The sequence below is a fragment of the Vitis riparia genome, chromosome 11 (genome assembly GCF_004353265.1).
Source record: "Vitis riparia cultivar Riparia Gloire de Montpellier isolate 1030 chromosome 11, EGFV_Vit.rip_1.0, whole genome shotgun sequence".
NCBI lineage: Eukaryota > Viridiplantae > Streptophyta > Magnoliopsida > Vitales > Vitaceae > Vitis > Vitis riparia.
Genome location: NC_048441.1, coordinates 15,046,598 through 15,067,712, shown reverse-complemented (window position 1 = coordinate 15,067,712; position 21,115 = coordinate 15,046,598). Strand labels below are relative to the sequence as shown.

The window sequence follows — 21,115 nt, the reverse complement described above, 5'->3', positions numbered from 1 at the left end:
GAAAAACCCATTTCCTATTCAATGATAACCAATCAAATTCAAGCATCTTTCATTAATTTTCTCTACACCTATGTTTGATTATGGCTTTCTAAACAATATTAATTAACAAATGCTCTTTCAATATCTTATAATTAAATGGGAGGAGTGGGTGGAGGGAGGCCTTGTCATGTTCTAAACATTGCAAGTTGAATTTGTTAAACTAATGAAATGGTAAAAAAACATGGTGGTTTGAGGGTGAGGGTTAGTGTTGTTTAATCATTAATTAAGACAATTTTTTACTCAATTTTTTATGATAACGACCATAGTACTTCTTCTGGGTATTGGAAGATTATTAAATATAATTAAGATTTGAACGATTTACCATCTAAAAAAAATACAAAAAGGTCTAAAATAATATTTTATCAATGAAAAGAAATTCACGTCACGTAACTAACTTGATTATCTTGATGTTGTAAATTGTATATTTAAATTTTTTTGGAACAATCGTTGACAAACAAAAATATCATTGAAAGTGATTTTGAGATGATTACATATAAAGTTTAACTATTTTAACCGATATATGAGGATGGTGAATTAGATTTCGATCGATTTGTACATATTTTAACCTTTAATGATCCAAATGGCATAGTGCACATTAATAAAAGTTATGTAAAGTAAAAAAGAAAAAGAATGAGAATTTTAAGGGGAGTTTTATAATAGTTGTACACGATTTTGACCTACGCCCACTTAGATTCTACTAATTTTCAAGCTTTTAAAACCAACCTTAATAACCTTTATACTTGAATTGTCATTTTCAAGAGACTTTTCACAACTTGCTCTCAAAAGATATATTACTCTTAAATTCTTTCATAATATTACAATTGAATAATAATATGCTGACATGGACTCAACCCAATTACAAAGGAAAATAAGATCGAATGATGCACTAAAGAATATGCAAATTTCGGTTTAATGCACCCAAATATTAAAGTGATAACCCTTAGGATTGATGAACAATTAATTCAATGTGTTTTCTTAACAATAAATGTAATTTTAGAAGCTTAGCATAGATAAACTTAGTGGTACAATAGATAGCTCTATCCATCGAGCTGCCACTTCGATCAGTGGCTACTACCAAATTCATGGCACAAGACCTTTCTCCAACCTTAAATTTTAAAAATTAAATGATTTATCAAATTTGTGAAACCGATATTGACTTGGGTTAAGATTGATTGTGGATTGAAAATATTATGACATGTATTGGAAAACAGCCCACTTACGGCCCAATGCTGCAAAAATTGGGTCGGCCCAGGTTGAGCCCATTATCACCTGACTGAACAGACGTTATCCACCGCCTTAGGGTTTGCTTACAGCGGGGAAGCTCCGAACTCTGTTTATACTTTATACAAAAGCAATCAAAAGTTCCCTCTCCAAACGCTGCGTTTCGGTCGATCTCTAACTCTGAGTTCAAGGTAGTGTTCCAATCTCTATTCCTAATTCAGTCTATCGACTTCTAGGTTGGATACAATTGTTTGGATGCTGAGAACATAATGCGAACATGAAGAAAATTTTGAATCGTAAAATTTTCACCGCCAAGGGCTCTGAGAATACAGAAATTTGCACTTTACCTAAAACTCATAACACTTCGGCTTAGTTGATCTAAGTTTTTTACTTTTTTATTTTTATTTTTTTTATTTAGGTTTTTTTTGTTTATTTGGATTTTTTGCAGCAAAGAGAGTGAGGGAGATAACATAGTGTGTGCGCGTGTTTTTTATTTTTATTTTTTTTCATTTTCTTGGTTACCGAAGAGAGGGTCGGTTTTCACTCTGAGTGCTTGATAGATTGGGAATGCTGCTGCTGGAAATTTGAATTTTAGGGTTTCTCCTTGAATAGCGGTGGAACTTTTGGCAGTTTGGTTTACAGCTCGAACTGAAATTTTTGTTAGATTAAAGGTCTTTTCTATCTGGGAATGTTTGCCTTTCTAAAGATAGATTTAGAGCCTGTTTGGTAGGAAACGTTTTAATATTTCTAACATTTGAAATTTTTTATTATTAAAAGTGTTAGAAATACTAGAAATGATTTGTAAAATCACTTCCAAACACACTTTTAGTTTAGATACAGAGGAGTATGAATTGTAAAATATAAAAATTTTGAATTGTAAAATTTTCACAGCTATAATTTGGGAATACAGAAAAATGCCACTTTACTTCAAATTCAAACTGACTGTTTGTCTGAGTTAAATTGAGGGGTTTTTTCTTCTTTCCGATTTTTTGGAAGCAAAAGATGAGAGTTAACGTAGGGTTTAAAATGTTGTCTTCTTTTATTGTGCTATTTTCTTGGAAACCAAACAGAGGGGTAGGATTTCTCTTTGAATGCATTTAACTTGTCAATATGATTATTGAAAATTTTGAATTATGGGATTTCACCTTGGAGATGGATCTAGCTAGAATTTTGTAAAATGAAGTATCTCGTACAATCATGTATAAAAAATGATTTGACTTGAATTAAAGTTCATAATTTTACTGTGGAAACATAAATAGTACCTACCATGTTGCTAATTGATCCCAATTTAAATGGAAGACTTTGGAAGGACAGGAAAAGCAACTAAAAAGATTAAAACTCTTTATCTTTTAAAAAAGGAAGAACTTTAGAATTAAAAAAAAAAACTGTAAAATGAATTGAATTTTATTAGTCATAACCTTTAAATAATAAAAAGGTGAATTTATTATGAGGGTAGAAAAAAATATACTAAATTGATTTGTGGAAAAAGAATGGTAAAATTGAAGATAAAATCATTTATGGAAAAAATGATAAAAATAAAAAACTACCTTGTCCCCAATAATACCCATTTGAAAATCCAGAAACATCTACTTTCACGGGTTGGATCAACAGAGAATGAACAACGTGATCCATCACTAGGTAACCCTATTCCTAAACCCCTTTTGTTTTATTGCTGTGTATAATGAGAGAAGTAACATGTAGTCCCAAGAGAAATTACAAGAAAGGGAAATTTCTGGCACATTTGAAAGGGTATGTGTGCATACACTACCAAACAACACTGAAATTTGCATTTTGAGAGCTGGAAATGGTAGCCCTTTTGCACGGTCATTCGTGTGACTCTATTCTCAACTCTATGTTTTTTATGTAAATTTGTGCTTGCTACTGTTATTAACCTTGTTGCAAAGGATACTATGTTTGAACATTTTCTGGATTTGAAGGCATTATTTTGGGTAAGGTGTTTTATGTGAATATTATTCTTTTGCCCTTGATTTTTGTGGAAGTAATTGTTTATTTGGTTCTTTGGAAATGCTGAATGTATTTGGGTGTGTGCTTCACATTTTTCATATGGTGATGCAAAATTTGGTTCTTTGGGAGGGTTTTCGTGTTATAGAGAGCTTTAGCTTTAACTCCCCACATGGTCCGAGTCTATCCCTTGATACTTTATGCAGAAAATGCTGAAGGTTGAATCCTTTACCTGACCATTCATCTCAAGATCCTGATAATAGAACTTATGTTAGTTCATGGTTTTCTTTCTCTCCAATTCCTATTTATAGAATTTGTTTGTTTCCAATAACTATTTTCTTGCTTTTGATAAACCTGTGGAACAATCGGGGATCTTGTATGACAGTGGTAAATGAAGGAAATTTGTAAAAAACAAGGAAGAAGAAGAAGAAGAAGTGTTTATGCACTTTCACACCATATCCATAGGCAACCTGGTAGGAGAAGTTTCACTAATACATAGGGAGAATGCAGAGAGATGTTATCTAGAATCGTATGTCCTCTCAACTACAGAGAAACACTACTCCCAACTTTACAAAATTTGCCTCCATACCATCATTGCTCGATTGGCAATCTTAAAAATGATACAGTAATGGTACCAAATGGTTCATTAATAGACAAAAGAGTTCGAGAAGAACCCAGACAACTTTAGAAAAAGCCAATCCCTAAAAAAAAAGGGTTTAAGACACTTTACCTCCTCAACCTATCCAGTGTTTTGCACATTGCCCCTTTAGGTGTAAAATTGAACACATTGCACCCCAAGCTTCTTAAATTGCAACACTCTGCCTTTTTCGTTAGACGATGTTAGTTTAAGTGGATGGAAATGTCATGTGTTGTACATGTGATTGACCAATGAAGGGTAGATTTGCAAATTCCTACACCCAAAAAGTCACTCCTCCCTCAATCTTCGTTTTTCATTTAAGTATGTAATCTCCCCTCTTTTCCGCCACTTTCTCTACAACCAAACAACAAGAACATATAAAGTCAAACCACCCAAATCCCACATTTCATTGAGCATTTCACACACAAAAATAATTTCGTCCAAATGGGTACCCTTCAAAATCAACCCAAAAACCAGAAAACAAAAAAGTCATTCCAATAATCACACCAGAAAATGCCCATTTGTAGACCCCCAAAATTCAAACTCTAAGCTCCCTTAGCTCCTTCTTCAGAGGTGGAAGATCTACAATGCCTACAAAAAAAATGTATGATTAAGGTTTGAAGATTGGAGTAAGGAGGAGGAGAAGCTAAGAAGATAAAGACAAAATGTTGAAACTGCTAACCACCTGTAAAAGGGGGGGAAATGCTGAAAATTGCACCCCAAACAGGGTTAGGGCTGCAATTTGTTGCAGACGAAAACGAAGATGAAGACTGAGGGAGAGAGAGTTGTTTGGGGATTTTTGGGTTTGAGAATTTTCAAATCTACCCTTCATTGGTTAGCCACATGTACAACACATGAGATTTCCATCCACTTAAACTAACACCGTCCAACGAAAAAGGCAGAGTGCTGCAATTTAAGAAGTTTGGGGTGTGATGTGCAAAACATGGGATAGGTGGAAGGGGTAAAGTGTATTAAACCCCCCCAAAGAAAAGGCTTCACTTCTTTTCTCACAAATTTTCTTTACATGTTTTTTTTTTTTGACCTAAATTCATTGATCTAGGAAAATTTTCACTTCCCAAGATTTTCTTTAAGACACTGTCGCTTTAAGAAAGAAGAATAAAAGAACAAAATAACATAGTTTGTTGGTTTGGTTATCACCAAGCCTAATAATCTCCATCTTGATTGCAAGTATATGTAGAGCAACAACTAGAAATCATGGTAGCTCAACTATTTAGGGTTCGATGGACTATAGCTTATGCGTTTTTGGTCCAAGGAAAAAAAACATGAAATCATTCATGGGATTGAATCTCAATTAGATATTCTCAAGGAAAAAGGTTTATATAAAAAAATTTAAGTTTTATCACAATGTAGTCTAACTAGAGAGCCTTTGTGCTACCATTGTTTTATGTTGTTTCTTTTCACTCCCATTGCGAAGCTTCTTAATGACTTTTGTGTTTTCCCCCTTCTTCATTTTACTAGTGGTAGTGAAATTTATTTCCTTACATTGGTTCATGTGTGATTATTGACTAGAAGGTTTGATGAGTTCTTAATTCCAATCTTCAGTAGCCATGAAGGTGAGATCATCAGTGAAGAAAATGTGTGAGTATTGTAGAACAGTCAAACGTCGTGGGCGAGTATATGTACTATGCACAGCCAATCCCAAGCACAAGCAACGGCAAGGCATGTCAACATTTGCCCATGAAGGCCCTTTTCCTCCAATGTATGTATTTTCTTCAAGCTCTATCTTTCTTTTCATTTTGAGTTGTTCTTGTGTGCACCGTGGGTGAAGAATTTAGGTTACTGCTGAGGCATTGTCAAAATATTTCAAGCATTCTGAGCTGATATTCTTTGTATCAATATAACCATATTTTCATCATTGATTACTTTAAAGAAGGGACACCAAGTCACCAAATTGAAGCTAGATTTTCAAGTTCTTTTTATTTAACCTTTGTACTGAAAAAACTTATTATTAATTAAAGAACAATGTGTATGAAAAAATGGGAAAAAGAAAAAGGGAAAAATAAAAATGAGACAAAGTTTAATTGTTTTATAAAATATGAAATAATATATATATATATATATATATATATATATATATATATATATATATATATATATATATATATATATATATATTTATCAGCAAATAAGGGAGTATAATTTAATCTTCAGGTTTTAGATTATTAAGCCCTAAATTGGGTTGAAAGTTTTTGAGGGAAAGGGAGTTACGAAATGTGCTGTGAAAATGACCTCCACATTGAAGTAAAGAATGAAATTTCACACACCATCTGCCTACATATCCTCTAAAGCACCCTAAGCAGTATTCGATCAATTAACCTTGGTTCATTGTTATTAAGGCATCTAGACAAAACTTAGGTGAAGGGACATCTATGCGGCAAAAATCTTTCTGATTTTTTTGCCAAGTGCACTTTGTATACATCCCGTGTACTCTCGTGCGCTTTTAGCGCTTATTAATACATTCTATTACTTATCAAAATAAAAAATAAATCTATGCAGCAAAAAATGAAAAGCTCTATGTTCAAGAGTTCAGCCTTGATTAGCCTGCTGGGCCTGGTGGCCCTTAAGTACTATCCTGGGCATATTTTTAGTTATCAAATCAACGCTTTTCTATCCCATGACATGGCCATAGATTTTGGCTTGGAATGGGTATATTGATTGGTTAAGTTTCACTGTTGATAATTATATTACTTTTTGCCAATTTTTTTTTTTTGAATTTGATGGAAAAGATCTTTATTATGACTTGGAAATCACATTAATCACATGATTTTTAGAGGAAAGCATGTTAGTCTTTTCCTTGTAAAAAAAGAAATCTTATTGATATTCAAGATTCTGTTTTAAATTTTAATATTGATAACTATAGATCTGTTTGAGTGGAAGTTGAGGTTTGATGGCTCTTAGTTTAAGCCTCATTCTTCATGAGAAAAAAAAAAGGGCGGTTGGGGGTGGTGAAAAGTCTCTTGGAACCCATAGCTGCAGGCATTTGGTTGTCAGATTGGTTAAACCATAGCTATAGAGTTTTGGCTGTCAGATTGGTGTTATGGTGTTGTATAGCTGCTTGTTTCTCTTTTTGTTTCCTTAATTGTATTGTTTATGAATTCTATATATTTGGGTTGTGCCTCTTTTTTTGTTAGGTTCCCTTTAATTTACTTTTAGGTTGCCATTTCGTGTTTTTTAATTGCCATACTGGTCAGGTCCTTTATATAATTTTTACATCTGTAATTGCATTTGTTTGATTTTTTCAGTTCTGCCCATTGATTAAACACTTGAAGAACCATATAGAGGAATGTGCATATAATGAGTCCAGAGGAACTGATAGAGGGGGAAAAAACAATTTAAAAGAAATAATTGTATTTTGGGATGCAAGCATGCTACCCATGTCTGATGCTGCTAATTGAGAAATGACTCATTTATGAATTGACTCAGAAGTTAAGATCATTTATGTGCTGCTTTATGTGTTGCTGTGCCTGTCAGATTTATGGAGTCATGTTATCTGAACAGTTTTTTTGCCCATACGTTATTTTAATGAATGTAATGAAAGCAGTTAGTTGATATGAATTTTGATTAGATAGTCTATTGACTCTATCCTGTCGGTTGTGGTGCTGCACAAGTGCCCAACTGAAAGAAACTAGGTGCTGAAATGGACATTTGCAAAGTGAACAAATGAATGAATGAGTTGTTTCCCAATAGCTCAGTTGAAAAGGCTTATGAAGCACAACACACACACACACACACACTTTGAGATTGTGGAAGCCCCCAGCTGAGTTCTGATCTTTTGAGATCCTCATTTGGTTGCCAGGTTGCTGGAACCCATGAGAAAACATAATGCATTTATATGACTCTGAGAATGATACTGTGAAATTCCACCTACTAAACAATGCAATTTGCTTTTAATAATGTGTCTATTGGTATCTGTTTTCAGGTCCTCAGAGATGAATGCCAAGCAGGAGATCTCGCAGAACCACAGGTTGCAGGGAGGTCTGGCATCTATTATACCCAAGAAGCCTGAGCCATCTATGATGTATGGATGGAGAGCATCTCTGGCATCTCTCCTATTCAAGCAGGGGAATTAGCAGCAGAAGGAAAAACAAAAACAGAAATATGACAATTTATCCTGTGATGGTGCCTTTCTATTATTTTCCTTGTTTTGGTAATTTGCACTGGGTTGGCTGCGATAGTAATAAATGAGAATTAATATTTATATAGAGGATAAGGCAGCCAACCGATTATTTTCTTTTCCTTCCATTGTTTGAAAATGGAGGGTGGGGTTTGGGTTGGTGCCGGTGGTTAGGAACGGGTTGGTGTTGGAGTGTTACAGGTACTCTGCCTTCTGCAATATCCATGTCCTGCAAACAGATGTTGGCTTCAACCTCAAATCAGCTACCAACTACCTATTTTGACCTCCCATTTCATTCTTCCTTGAATGCGTCATTTATTTCAAAATAGAAAAATATTAAATTTAAAGTCTATTTAAAAAAATTGAAATATTAATTTTTTTTTTTTTAATATATGAAAATTTAAAATTTTAAAAAGAAATCTCTAAAGATATTAGGGTAGCGTATACATATCAAATACATACAAAGAATCCCTTCAAGGACCAAAGAAATGTCAGAGGCATGCACCATGTTTTTATTATTTTGTACTCTTCTTTTGCAAGATCTCAATGAGGCATGGGATGTAAAGTGGAAATTCATTACCTTAGTGGGAGTAATCAAGCGATGATTAAAGAAGAATGATAAAGATTGGACTCGGTTGGCTGCCTTATCTATTAGTATATAAAATATTAAATTATGACATGGATAAAGATATGAGAGGGGTAGGAGACTTATAATTGAAGCAGAGAGCCCTTGAGATGGTTCAGAAATTAAACCTTGATTGCGACTCTCTAATCCAATTTTGATTTGACCCACCTTTTTTTTTTCTAAAGAAAAATGTGCTTGTATTAACTCCAATAATGACCATTCAGCAGTATTCATTGCTCCCACTTTGGAATCCATTTCCATTGCAACATTTACTTACCCATTCCGCACTTGTTTTAACGGCGGCGCTACAAAAAGTAGTTCAACGCAGTAATGAGGTTCTGGCTTTGCCGTTCTGGCGGTTCTCTTTTATCCTTTTTCTTTTGCCTTCCTTTGTCCCGTTTCCGGCTATTTTGAGATCCCCTTTGTAATGTTCTTGGAATCCATGTTTTGGGTGGTGCCGAGATCTGCACTTCTGCGGTTTTTTTGGGCGTAATATGATAATCTACACTCCCCTATCTGCTTGGATCGGTCGCGTTTTTGCATGCATGGGGTAAGTAGTCGATTCCACCTCTAAGATCCACTCTTTTCTGCTTCGATTAGGCTTCTTTTTGTTTTTCCCTCTTGTTTGGTTTCTGAGAAAATTGAGGAAAGAGGGAAAAAAAAGGGTAAGAAATTTGTAATTTGCTCTTTACTTTTGAGAAACAGAAAGCCAAAAGTTATAATTGTAATTGTAATCATAAATATGCTTCTTCTTTTTTCTACGATAAATTTTTTTTTTTTTTGCAAGATCATGGTTTGCTGTATATTGTGGATTATTTGGACCAATTACGGAAGAGTCTCTACTGAGAGAGAATATCATTCGTCTAGGCATACATATTACCAACAGAGGAGAGAGAAACCTTCGAAAGAATATCACCTCTACGAACTCAGAACATTACAGTATCAGGCTGTGTTTTGCTTTGATAGTAAAGGATGAGGATCACTGTAGGAACAATTTGTCATCTCTTCTTTTGCGATATGAAGCTCTCAATGGTCGAGAGCCAATCGCTTTATAGAAATCAAATTTGACCACCTTCAGTATCTTGTCCAGCACTGCCGAGATAAGAAGGCTACTTTTCCAAACTCGTTGAATCCTTTTCATTTCAAAGTAATGGAAGATCTGAAAAGATTGAAAGGAGGCAAATTGACAAATTCACCAAACAATTATGACCTTCAGTTAGTGGTATTCTCCCCATCTTCCTTGATAGTTACATGAATTTTACACAGAGAATCTCCTGCTAATTATGGTTTTCCCACTGTTCCCACCTTGAATCAACCTCTAGTCAAAGGTATGGATATTTAACAGGGAGAGTACTCACTCCATACTAAGAGAACTATGAGTTATTGCGATATTTTTGGAGTCCCCAACATTGTTTGGTTTTGTCTTTGTAATCTTGATTGTGAGAAACGAGATTGCTTCTGCTGAAGTAAATCGATGATTTTTAATCATCAATGAAGGGAGTCAGGCCTGTGCCTAGTTCTCCCAAAGCTTTCAAAGAAACTCCCATATGAATCTGATTCACCAAAATACAAGAGTTGGAAGAGATAGACCCTAACCCAACCCCTCCATCTTACCTAACATCATGTTATCAAAAAAAATCTTACCTAAAATCATGTGCCCTGAGAGGTATAATAATCACTTCCACTTGATATGGTTTTGTGCTTTTCCTTTATCAAATTGATAGAGAATCCTAAAAAATGCCACTATTTGATCTTTTCAATGCAATTGTTTGCTATACTTACACAGCCCAAAATTTCCCTCCCTTGAATTGATGCACAGAATCGCTGGGAGCATGACCTTCAGCCTGAGGACAGGGCTTTTGATGTGCTCTTTTAAAAACTTTCTAGTTTAATTAGATGAAAAGTACTGAGGGTCTAAGCTCCAGGTCTCAACAAAGATATCCGATCTTTGTTATAGGATTTTCATTATGCACTGCTATAGGATTTCTCAAATGATATCCAATCTTACTTGTAATTGACGAGGAAAACAATCTTACGCAATTGTTTCATCTTCTCTAGTTCAATAATATTTTTTAGATTACTGCTTGACCTAAAAGAACGTTAATAAATTGGCTAACAACATATTCCCTTTCAAATCCTCATGTGTAGCTGCAATCCACACATAGAGAAGAAAATAAACATACAATTAAATAAATAGACAAAAAATGGAGGAACAATTAAACTAAGAGACTTGAACCCAAGGACCCTAGAAACAAAGTTGGGATACCAGATTAAACTACCACTAGGCCCAAAAGGTTAAGGTATTAGGAAATAAGCAATATATATATATATCAAACTGACAATATCTCTGAGCACCTTATCTAAGTGGATAAGTCTTTCTATCCATGCTATTCTGCAATAAAATTTAACCAAAATGCTCTTCACCAGAGGCTGGTCTATAAGCTCCATTTGCCTTGTATGATTCAACCGTGGCATCTCAAATCAAACCCTTTCCAAGTGTGAGGAATGTTACCCTAATAGCTGAGACAGGGTCTAGATTTTGATATTGGCAACAATGAGGGAGAATATTTTTGAAAGTGCACTATCACTGTATCACATATGTTCAAGAAAAACAATGAGACCAACTGTGTTTTAGATCATGGTTGTGTACTTCTCTATTCTCACATTGCTTGTATGCAGTTTTGGTTCTACTATGTGTGGTTCTCTCTCTTTGTTGTAAAGGGAAAAAAGGATTAATACGTTTTCATATAGGTCCTTAGGATTTCCACCCTTGAACCTTTTTCCTTATAGCATGAACAACTGTGCTCTTAACCTTCTCTATCTCTGTCTCCTGGTACCCAATCCCTTATCTCTCATCAAGTATTTCATTTGTCCTTTACTCTTGGGCCTAGGGCTTGATTTATGAAAGGAAGAAATGACCTACAGTGTTCTTGATACTGCTAACATCCAAAATCCTGCTTGTTGTCATTCTTTTCCACCTTGATTTAGGAAATGAAATAATGATATCAATTTTGTTGTGGTTGAGAACCTATATTGACAAGCTCTTTGAAACTATTATTTGACTAGGAATGAATCTAATAGTCCATTTTTTCATCTTTTGAGTTGCAACATTCTTTTTTTCTGGAAAAGAAAGATGTTCTGTTATGCGTCTGTGTTATGATCACCCGGATGAAGGATAAGGGGAGGAAGGCGTTGGTTTGGTGTGGATTTGAAGATGTTTGAATCTATGTAGAAGAGGTCAAAGGTGAGCTGTTAAGAAAGATTTTGGAAAGGGGTAGGGGATGTTCCAGTTGGATAAGATTTGGTGAACTTAGTTCTTCCCATCTTTTGGATGGAGTGGAGTTATGCAGCCGGGGTGACAGAGGGAAGCCTTTCAGCAAGTGATGGCTAGAAGGGGAGAGAGTTTACAGGGTTAAGTGTCGTTGTAATGATGCTGGAAGGTTCATCCTTTGTTCAATGTGCTCCACGGAGGCAAAGGGGTTTGTTTTGGTGTTCTTAGAAGGGAAAGATCGTTTGGGGGGTTGGGGCATTGTGGCCAGGAAACTTCGCAACTTGGGAGTGACTCTTGGCTCTCAAGTCAGTAGAGGTGCATTGTTGTTTGCGGGCTAGTCAAAACAGAGAACCTTAACAAAGGTCTCCTTTGGTGTGTCTTTTGCAGACAAAGTGAAGAAAGGTTTAGAAGTCTTGGGAAAAGGGGGATGATGAGGGGATTATTCAAATTTGGTGTCGGAGTTGCAGATTCTGGCGCTTTGCGGCTGAAAGGGAGTCTTTTTGGAAACTTATTATCAGCACGAAGTATGGGGAAGAAGAAAGAGGGTGGATCTCTTGTGAGGTTAGGGAAGGCTATGGGGTGGGGTTGTGGAAGGAAATCAGAAAGGAAGGCGGGCTGTTGTTTAAAAACGTTTCCTTCACCGTAGGGGATGGTAGAAGAGTGAAATTTTGGAAAGACATTTGGTGTGGAAACATTCCCCTTTGTGAGGCATTCCCTTCTCTGTTTGCATTTGCGGTATCCCAAGATGCGTGGGTAGAGGATTGTTGGGATTCTATGGGGGATGCGGGGGATGGTATCCTTGTTTTTCTAGATCATTTAATGACTGGGAGCTGGAGGCGGTGGCGAGCCTCCTTTCAGTCCTTCAAGGTAAGAGACTCAATGTTGGGATGGAGGATAGAGTGGTGTGGAATGCTTCTAAGAATGGGATTTTCTCTGTAAAATCCCTTTACAATACTCTTGATTCTGGTGGTGCAGTCCCGTTTCCGTGGCGAATCATTTGGAGCCCTTGCGTGCCTACTAAGGTGGGTTTTTTTGCTTGGGAAGCTTCTTGGGGGAAGGTACTAACCCAAGATCATCTCAAAAGGCAGGGCTGGTCTCTAGCAAACAGATGCTTCTTATGTTGTGATGATGAGGAGACAATTAACTACATCCTTATTCATTGCCCCAAGGCGAGGGTGCTGTGGAATCTTGTGTTTACATTGTTTAGAGTTAATTGGGTCCTTCAGCTCACGATTAAAGACACTCTCCTTGGCTGGTCCGCTTCCTTTGTAGACAAGAAGCGTGGGAAAATTTGGCGGGCAGCCCCCCTTTGTTTATTTTGGACGATGTGGAAAGAAAGAAATAGGATAGTATTTGATAATGAGGCTTTGTCGATCCAAAGATTGAAAGTCTCCTTCGTTTGTAATCTTTTCTCTTGGACGAAGTCTTGTTTAGATGGTGAGCCCCATTCCTTAATTAACTTTGTAGATTGGTTGGGCTCTAATTGAGGGTTGATAAGTGTTAGCTTCTTTGTGCTTTTTGTTTTTGGGGCTTCTCGTGTATACTCCCTATATGCTTCGGGTTGCCTTCTTGCTTTCCTCTTTTAATGAAAATTTTCTATGTTTATCTATCAAAAAAAAAAAAGTTGTAGATTCTGAAGAAGTGGATAGTTCGCAATTGGCACTTAAAAGGGGGAGTTGATCTATTTTTGTTAGGGGGGCTCTTATCCTTTTCAAATTTGATTCTTTTGAAGATGCAGAGGAGGTGATGCATAGGGGTTTAAGGAGGTTTGCCAACAAATGTTTATCCTTGGAGAGATGATTGTGGGAGGTGGGGTGCTTTGGAAGAGACATTCATGCAAAGGAGGTTTAAGGTAGACTGGTAGGGCTACCTTTGCATTTGTGGGACATGGCATTATTTATAGGGGATTGTTGTGGGGGCTTTGTTGTAGTGGATAAAGACACTGAAAGATGTTGTAATCATAAATGGGCAAGATTTCTTGTGAGGTCAGATGGCAAGAAGCTTCTTGATTCCCTTCAAGTGGTAGTGGGGCTCCTCTGCTACTCAGTTCAACTGTAATGGGAGGCTTTACTTTGGTTATCTCAGGTCGCAACCAGGAAAGTTGAGAAGAAGCAAGATATTAGGGCGGAAGAAGAAGAAGAAGAAGGTGGTGATCCACATGCCATTAAGGGCATGAGAGAGGAGGTTTGACCTAGTTGCAGAAGTTCAGAGGATGTGTCAAGCGTGGGGGCTCATAGGGGTTTCATAATTGAGGATGTAGCTGGCGGCCATGAGATGTCATCTTCTCTAGGTCATTATGATTGTGGGACAAGGTTTGGAGAGGTGGATCTTAGGCCACCAAAGGAGGCCCAATGTAAGGTGGATAACGCAACACTTTTGGGTCGGCGCTGTAAGGATGGCTTAATCACCAGTTTCTCTTGTGGATTGGGCTTGACCCAATTTTCTAACGTAAGTGTTTTGAACAATAGACCAAGGGAGGTGGATTAGGCTTCAAATGGTTCTAAGGGGCTTGAGAGTTGTTTTAATCTCTCATTCTTGGAAGGAGAATGCATCGAGGGTTGTGAAAAGGAGCCAATGTGCAAAATGGAAGCCTTAGAAGGCTTGAGTCTTGCTCCTGTGCCATCTCCAATTGTTTTTTATGGCTCGTGGCTGGGTTGTGAAGACAATTCCTGTCCTATTCTTGGTTGCTCTTCCATGTGCCCAGGGGAGAGAGCACCTTTTGCCAACATTACTCTCTTATTTGAAGCGGAAGGTTTTTCTAGTAAGTTTTCAACTACAGTGTGCCTGATGGGGGGAAGGTCTTCTTCTTCAGCTACTTTCACATCCAAAGATGAAGGTTTTTCTTTGGGGAGGATTGAAAGCTTGGTCTCCCAGAGAGAGCAAGACCCGTCTTTTAGCAGGGGCAAGGATGATGTTTACAAACTTCTATGTATGAGTTATGGTGAGGGCTTGGTTGTGGAAGTCCTAGAGGGTCAGCCTAAGGATGTGAAGGATCCAAACCTAGAAGTGTGTAGTAAGGAGGGGGTTTCAGGTTTTGGGAGTCCTAATAGGGGCCATCAGATGTAGAAAGCCTCTCCAATCCTTTTTGTCATAAATTTATTTCTTTTAGCAAGTTTCTAGGATTGCCAGTGATTGGCCATGAGAAGGAAATTGTTTCCCTATTGAGAAAGATGGAAACCAGAAAGGTTCTTAGAGTGTCGGTTGTGAAAAGGAGGCCCCCCTCCACTCCTTGCCTTGTTAGGAAGCTTCAAAATTTGGAATGCTCGGTCAAATACTGCAACTCAAACAAAAAAGAGAAGAGCTGGAGTAATGGATGGGAGATGGTTTGCAAGTGACCTTGTAGGTTGTTTTTGGGGCCGTTGTTGGTTGGTTGTTGTTGTAGGTTGTGTTTGTTATGTTGGGGATTTCTTGTTTTTTAGGCTTTAAGGTGATGTCTTTTATTTCAGGTGTTGGTTTGTTTTATTTCTCCCTTTTGCTTGTTTGCGGTTGCATTTTGTATGCTTCAGGTGTACTTTGTACGCCTTTAATATATTTGCATTGTTTACCTATCAAAATAAAAAATAAAAAATAAAAATAAAAATAAAACATTCCTTTTTTCTGTAAAAGAAGAAAGATTTGTATTAAAGAATGAGTAATACAACGTCTACACAACATGATTTTTCTATTGTCCTTGGACAATCATAAATGCATTTCTAGGTATAGTATCGGTTTATGTGTGTGTGTATGTATACAGATATTCATTATCAGTGTTATAACCCAAATGAACAATAGAATCAACAATCCTATTGGCTTCTTTGAAGGCATACCTATGTGTGAGAAGCTCAAATTTACTAATTATAAACCAAATATTGTGCATAAACATAAAGATGTTGGCTGAAATCTTAATTGATATGTTTATTATGTCAATAAGAGCATTGACATCTTCCTTGGCTCTCAATCTTTTAATAGCATGACAAATAGCTCATATATGCCCATTTCTTAGAGCTTCACATTTAGGAACAATAATAAATGCATTCCTTAGAGATCTATAATGAAATTTGTCCATCACACCCCTTTCAATAATTCTATTAGCTTGAAACCTCCTTGTTCTGGAGGACGACTCCAATGAATCCATCTACTTATATTTCTTCAAGTTTAGTGAAGTGTCCAAAACTAAAAATAAGGATTAGAGTCACACTTAGTATTCTTGAAAGTAGTCCAATTGATTAAGTTACTCCTAAAATAGTTAGGACTAGGACAACAAGGTTTAATCCTTTCCCAAATGATCTCAACAAAAAAATAATGCATAAAAAATATGACTAAAATCTTTCCAATCATTTTAAGGCATAATTTGTAGAAATAGATCAATCCCTAGAAAAGTAATGAAAGTTTTAGTTGGAATAGTGTTAAGGTTTTACAATGAAAGGTAAAACTTGATTTCTCTATGAACAATTGAATTCTAACCTAATTCAATAAGTCGGTTTTAAGATAATGATTTTTTTAGGGGACAAAATTAATTTGGAAAAAAATGAGTTGATACTAATTGGGGGGTTACTAGTTTTGAGGACCTAGCTAGGGTACTAGGTTGAGAGTGGGTACTCTCTGCACCAATGTTCTAGGCCTTCCACTAGGAGCTCTTTTCAAATCTTCACAAGCTTAGGATGTAGTAGAGGAAAAATTCACAAATGGTTTGCTTTATGGAAGAGACAATACCTATCAAAAAGGAGGAAGACTAAGAGGGTGTTTGGTAAATCAATTTAATGACTTAATATGGCTTAATAATTTAATTTAAGTCATTGAGTAGATTAAACATATTTGATAAAATAATTTAACATTACAATTTAACGTTAAAAATAACTTTAAGTATTAAGTCAAAATAGTTAACTTATTCTTAATTTCAAATATTTTTTTACCTCATTTACCTATATATAATAAGAGTACATTTTACAACTATGACTTCACATTCATGACTCATTTTTTTTTATAATAAGCATTTTGTGACTATCTTATGTATTTATAATACTTTAAATTTATTGTTTAAATTAATGAAAATAGATATTAGTTAAATTTAACAAGTATAAATATTAATTAAAATTAATAAGGGTAAATATGTGAATTTAATGTTTAAGAAAAATTTTAAGTTAATTTTACCAAACAACTTTAGTACTTAAAGTAAAAATTATGTAATAAGTTTTAAATCAACAATTTAAGAAAACTTAAAGTCAACTTAAGTAATTAAATAATAAGTATTAAGTTTTACCCAACACCATCTAACTTACCAGTTTACTTAAGTAAAGAGGATGCTATCTAGCTTATCAATTTACTACGTATCATTATTTGTCAGTGACAAGTTGAAGGTTGGAAAAAATTTAAAGGGATTTCCTTAAGGGGGAGGAGCGCTTGAGGAAAAAAAAAGGTGCTCTTGGTGAATTGATCGACGATTTGCATGGATAAGAGGAGTGAGGACTTGAGTGTTAGAAGTTTGTCCATTCTTAATAGGCTCTTCTTGGTAAATGGTGCTAGAGATTTGCAACTGAGGATGACTCCCTTTGTAAGCAGGTGATTATAGGGAAGTATAGGAAGGAAGAGAGGGGATGGTGCTCTAGGAGAGTGAGGGAATGAGTATGAGCCATGGTAGGGTTTCAAAAGACACTTAGGAGCGAGTAGGAGGTGTTTAACAACAGAACTGGATTTAGAGTGGGAAACAGTCAGAGGGTGAAATTTTAAAAGGATAGGTGGTGAAGTAACAAACCTTTGGAAGAGGCCTTTCTTGCCTTTCTCAATAGCCACCGTCAAAGATGTATGGATAGCCATGGGGTGGGAGTAGGAAGGAAAGGGAGGTTGTTAGAACCCCAGGTTCACAGGATAGATTCATGAATGGGATCTACATGAGGTGGAGGCCTTTTTTTGGAGATGACAAGCATATACAATTAGTAGGGATGCAAGAGATAAAATGATTTGGCTGACTTGAAATATGGTAAATTCACAATTAAATCTCTATGTTCCTCTTGATTAAATGGAAGAAGGGAGGCATTCCCCTCTTGCATTGTTTGAAATCCATGGGTTCTGGTGAGGATCAGCCTTTTTCGCTTGGGCAGTTATGTGGGCAAAAGTATCAACATTGGATTAGCTCAAAAGGAGGGGTTTTAGGATGCCAAACAAATGCTATCTATGTAAAGGAGAAGAGAAGCAGTTGATCACATCCTCCTTCATTGCTCCAAAGCAGTAATGTTTTGCCAACTAATTTGTGCTCTTTTTGGAGTACAGTAGTGATTGCTCTCCTTAATTAAAGATGTCCTTTCGAGCTGGGAAGGATCTTTTGTTGGGAAGAAGAGGAAGAAAGCTTGGAGAGTGGTTCCTTTGTTCTTATTTTGCCTTTGGACTACATGCATAGGAGAGTGTTTGAAAATTTCAAAAGAAAGGATCAAGCAATCAAACACCATTTACTGAAAGAACAAAGAGCAGTTCCTTTGTTCTTATAATTATCTCCAGGAATAGCAATGCCTGTAATATCATTAATCACGTCCATGCGAAGAATGTTGGAGCATGATTCAACTTTCCAAGAAAGAATATGTCAATCTGTGAAGTATTAGAAGGGATACTTCATATATATATCATCTAGAAACTAGCTTTAGCAGATCAATTAATATTTTGAAGATTATTATCATCTAAAAATATGCCAAGGGGTTTCTTATAAACCTAAGATCAATTCAAAAGAACACATGATTACCATTTCCCATGAATCATTCCAATGAATTTCCTCTGATATAAAAGATGGAACATATTTAAAATAAAAATAAAAATAAAAAGTGGCAGACTGCATTTACCTGTACAACTATTAGCATTTGAGAAGTATTCTTTTCTCATGTTGAATGAGAAGAAAGGAACATGCTAAATGATTATGCTGCATTAGTTGGTTAATGTGTCAACGCTTGTATAGCTGGCCTCCATGCTGCTGTGTTATTTTGTTGAGGATGTTTATTGTATATATGGTTAAACCTGATTTGTAACAGAGCAGAGGTTGTCTTGGATGCTGTACCAAACCCACACCAATTATTGCTGTGGACGAGCCATCAAAGGGATTGAGAATTCAAGGGCGGACAGTGAAGAAACCCAGTATATCAGAAGATTTTTGGAGCACCAGCACATGCGAGATAGATAACAGCACTGTCCAATCTCAAAGAAGCATATCATCTATCAGCACCTCAAACCAGTCCCTTACTCACTATAGCGGCATTGGTAGCACGAGCAATAATTCTGAATTTATAAATCATGGCAAGTTAATTATTTTATTTTATCATCATTTGATGGATTGCTAATCAAATATGGTTTTCATGTGTCCAGCTGCTGACACTCCTTTTGCTTGCAGGTCTTCTTCTCTGGAATCAGACAAGGCTTCAGTGGGTTGGAAATAAAAGGTCTGAGAATCAGAGTCAACAAATTCGGGAGCCCAGATTAAGGTGGGTACCTTGCTTTTTTCCTTTGTTAACTGATTCATATTGTGAAAGCAGCCATCCGGTAGTTTTGTGGATGCAGAGCCAAATGCTTCTACTTCTCATCCACTAAATTAAAATAATCACCATTATCCTTTTCTGCTTTGGAAAATGCATCGATCATTCATTCATTTCTAGCAATATAATGAACTCTTGATATTCAATACTTATATTACATATGTAATCCATAATCTACTGTAATCACTTCTGGTAATTGTTTCAAGAGTTTCTTAAAGGAGCTTGGGGTAAGTCATTTAAGTGGATTTTTCTAGCTATATCTTTCTCCAGGGGTTAAACCAGTGTGTCTTTACAGATGGAATGCAACTTATGAAGGTTTACTCGGAACCAACAGGCGTTTCTCCCAGCCCATCCCTCTCTCTGTAAGTCTTCTGTGCTGTAAGGTGGTCTTAAATCAATTTTGTTATTGGATCTCCCAGTAACCCCCCACTGTGACTAACTGCTTCAATCTTTGACCGACAGGAAATGATAGATTTTCTGGTGGACGTATGGGACCAGGAGGGGATGTATGATTGACAAAGGGAATTCCAGGAAATGTTTTGGTTTCTTCATATATCAGGAACCCCCGTCTTTATAAATTGTAACTTTATAAAAAGGTTTGATATATTGCTGAAGAGAGAAAAAGATTGAAAAAAATCAAGGGATTCTTTGTCGGTTATCATTTCAAATGTTAATATCCATCCAATCTTTTTCTCTCTCGCGTACACATGCCTGTTGAATATTGCCTACTGGACTCAATGGTATCAGCCACTTAGTATGCATTTAGTCCTTGGAAAATAGACATGATAACCAAGCTTGGTGGTTTCCAGATTGACCTCTACCTGTATAGTTTTGATTACTACTGATTAACAGTTGAGGGAACTTGTTATTCATATTAAGAGTATTCCCAATGACACAATGGTATCATCTGTGATATAATGGCACCAAGAAGCACTGTACATGCTGTTTAATGAAATATCTGTGAGAGGATTGCCACTGAGACAATGAAGTCATGGTAAATGGGCATTTTGTTGTTTACCTTAAGGTTTACATATCTGTGGCAGGATCTATAGAAGGCCTAGTCATAATTATAAGTCTTGTGGTGCCTGTCGGTAAAAAATAATGCACTTGGCCAGAATGTTCATAACTGTCCACTACTTATTGTTTAATTTGCTTGGAATTTAGGAACTATGGTCTCATTTCACCTTGCCTCACCAAAAGCCATGCTGCACAAGCTCACAAGAGAAAAAGGCTGAAGCCATCAGTAACATACAAATTCACATGAGAGTATTATTTATCAGAAAAATGATTTTTTTTTTAGAAGTCCTAAAAGTTCCTTCCAGTAAAGGACATGGTGTTGGGTGGTTTTTAATTTTCAAAAAACATGTTGGTCCATATGGTTGTGGTGGTTGAAACAGAACGACACTTGGCCTTGGTTTTATTGAAATGGATCTGCATCTACGACTCTAGGGCACATTCGATGAGATGGCATGACATGTTCAATGGATCAAGCCTTGATCAAATTTTGTGTTCCGAAACCCCTATGAAGTCTTCCCCTAATTTCCACACCTACTGCAGTATGACCCCAGCCGAATTTCTCTTCATTGTGGTCCTCTTGATTCAATGATACTTAGTGGGGGTTGTTTCTGATTTTGAGACATGACATCTATTTTCTTAATTACGGGTGACGTGTACAGCCTTAGTTCCAGAAATAACCCACTTCACAAACATAATTTATGGATTCATCTATAAAACC

General features: G+C 36.3%; 2 protein-coding genes across 5 annotated transcripts; both read left to right on the top strand.

Moving 5' to 3' along the window:
• The first annotated feature begins 1,351 nt into the window (after nucleotides 1-1,351).
• On the top strand, nucleotides 1,352-8,295 carry LOC117924988. 2 transcript variants are annotated; one of them, XM_034843754.1, is made up of 3 exons: nucleotides 1,352-1,451; nucleotides 5,423-5,579; nucleotides 7,800-8,295. In XM_034843754.1, exons 2-3 carry the CDS (start codon nucleotides 5,428-5,430, stop codon nucleotides 7,948-7,950), a joined length of 303 nt encoding a protein of 100 aa, XP_034699645.1. In that variant the 5' UTR covers nucleotides 1,352-1,451; nucleotides 5,423-5,427; the 3' UTR covers nucleotides 7,951-8,295. The 2 variants fall into 2 exon arrangements, with proteins under 2 accessions (XP_034699645.1, XP_034699646.1); XM_034843755.1 differs by lacking the exon at nucleotides 1,352-1,451 and having other exon boundaries at nucleotides 5,401-5,579.
• Nucleotides 8,296-8,403: 108 nt separating this feature from the next.
• Nucleotides 8,404-20,359, top strand: LOC117924987. 3 transcript variants are annotated; one of them, XM_034843751.1, is made up of 5 exons: nucleotides 8,404-9,169; nucleotides 18,888-19,144; nucleotides 19,239-19,329; nucleotides 19,676-19,742; nucleotides 19,843-20,359. In XM_034843751.1, the coding sequence occupies exons 1-5, from the start codon at nucleotides 9,114-9,116 to the stop codon at nucleotides 19,894-19,896; spliced, it is 525 nt and encodes a 174-aa protein (XP_034699642.1). In that variant the 5' UTR covers nucleotides 8,404-9,113; the 3' UTR covers nucleotides 19,897-20,359. The 3 variants fall into 3 exon arrangements, with proteins under 3 accessions (XP_034699642.1, XP_034699643.1, XP_034699641.1); XM_034843752.1 differs by having other exon boundaries at nucleotides 18,883-19,144; XM_034843750.1 differs by lacking the exon at nucleotides 8,404-9,169 and adding an exon at nucleotides 9,216-9,841 and having other exon boundaries at nucleotides 18,883-19,144.
• The last annotated feature ends 756 nt before the right edge of the window (nucleotides 20,360-21,115 follow it).

Excerpts from the sequence above, each read along its gene's own strand:
- LOC117924987 (XM_034843750.1), top strand. The coding sequence starts at position 9,770 with ATGGAAGATCTGAAAAGATTGAAAGGAGGCAAATTGACAAATTCACCA. Across the intron at positions 19,145-19,238 it reads TTCTGAATTTATAAATCATG|GTCTTCTTCTCTGGAATCAG; the intron begins GCAAGTTAATTA and ends TTTTGCTTGCAG. Across the intron at positions 19,330-19,675 it reads ATTCGGGAGCCCAGATTAAG|ATGGAATGCAACTTATGAAG; the intron begins GTGGGTACCTTG and ends GTGTCTTTACAG.
- LOC117924988 (XM_034843754.1), top strand. The coding sequence starts at position 5,428 with ATGAAGGTGAGATCATCAGTGAAGAAAATGTGTGAGTATTGTAGAACA. Across the intron at positions 5,580-7,799 it reads GAAGGCCCTTTTCCTCCAAT|GTCCTCAGAGATGAATGCCA; the intron begins GTATGTATTTTC and ends ATCTGTTTTCAG.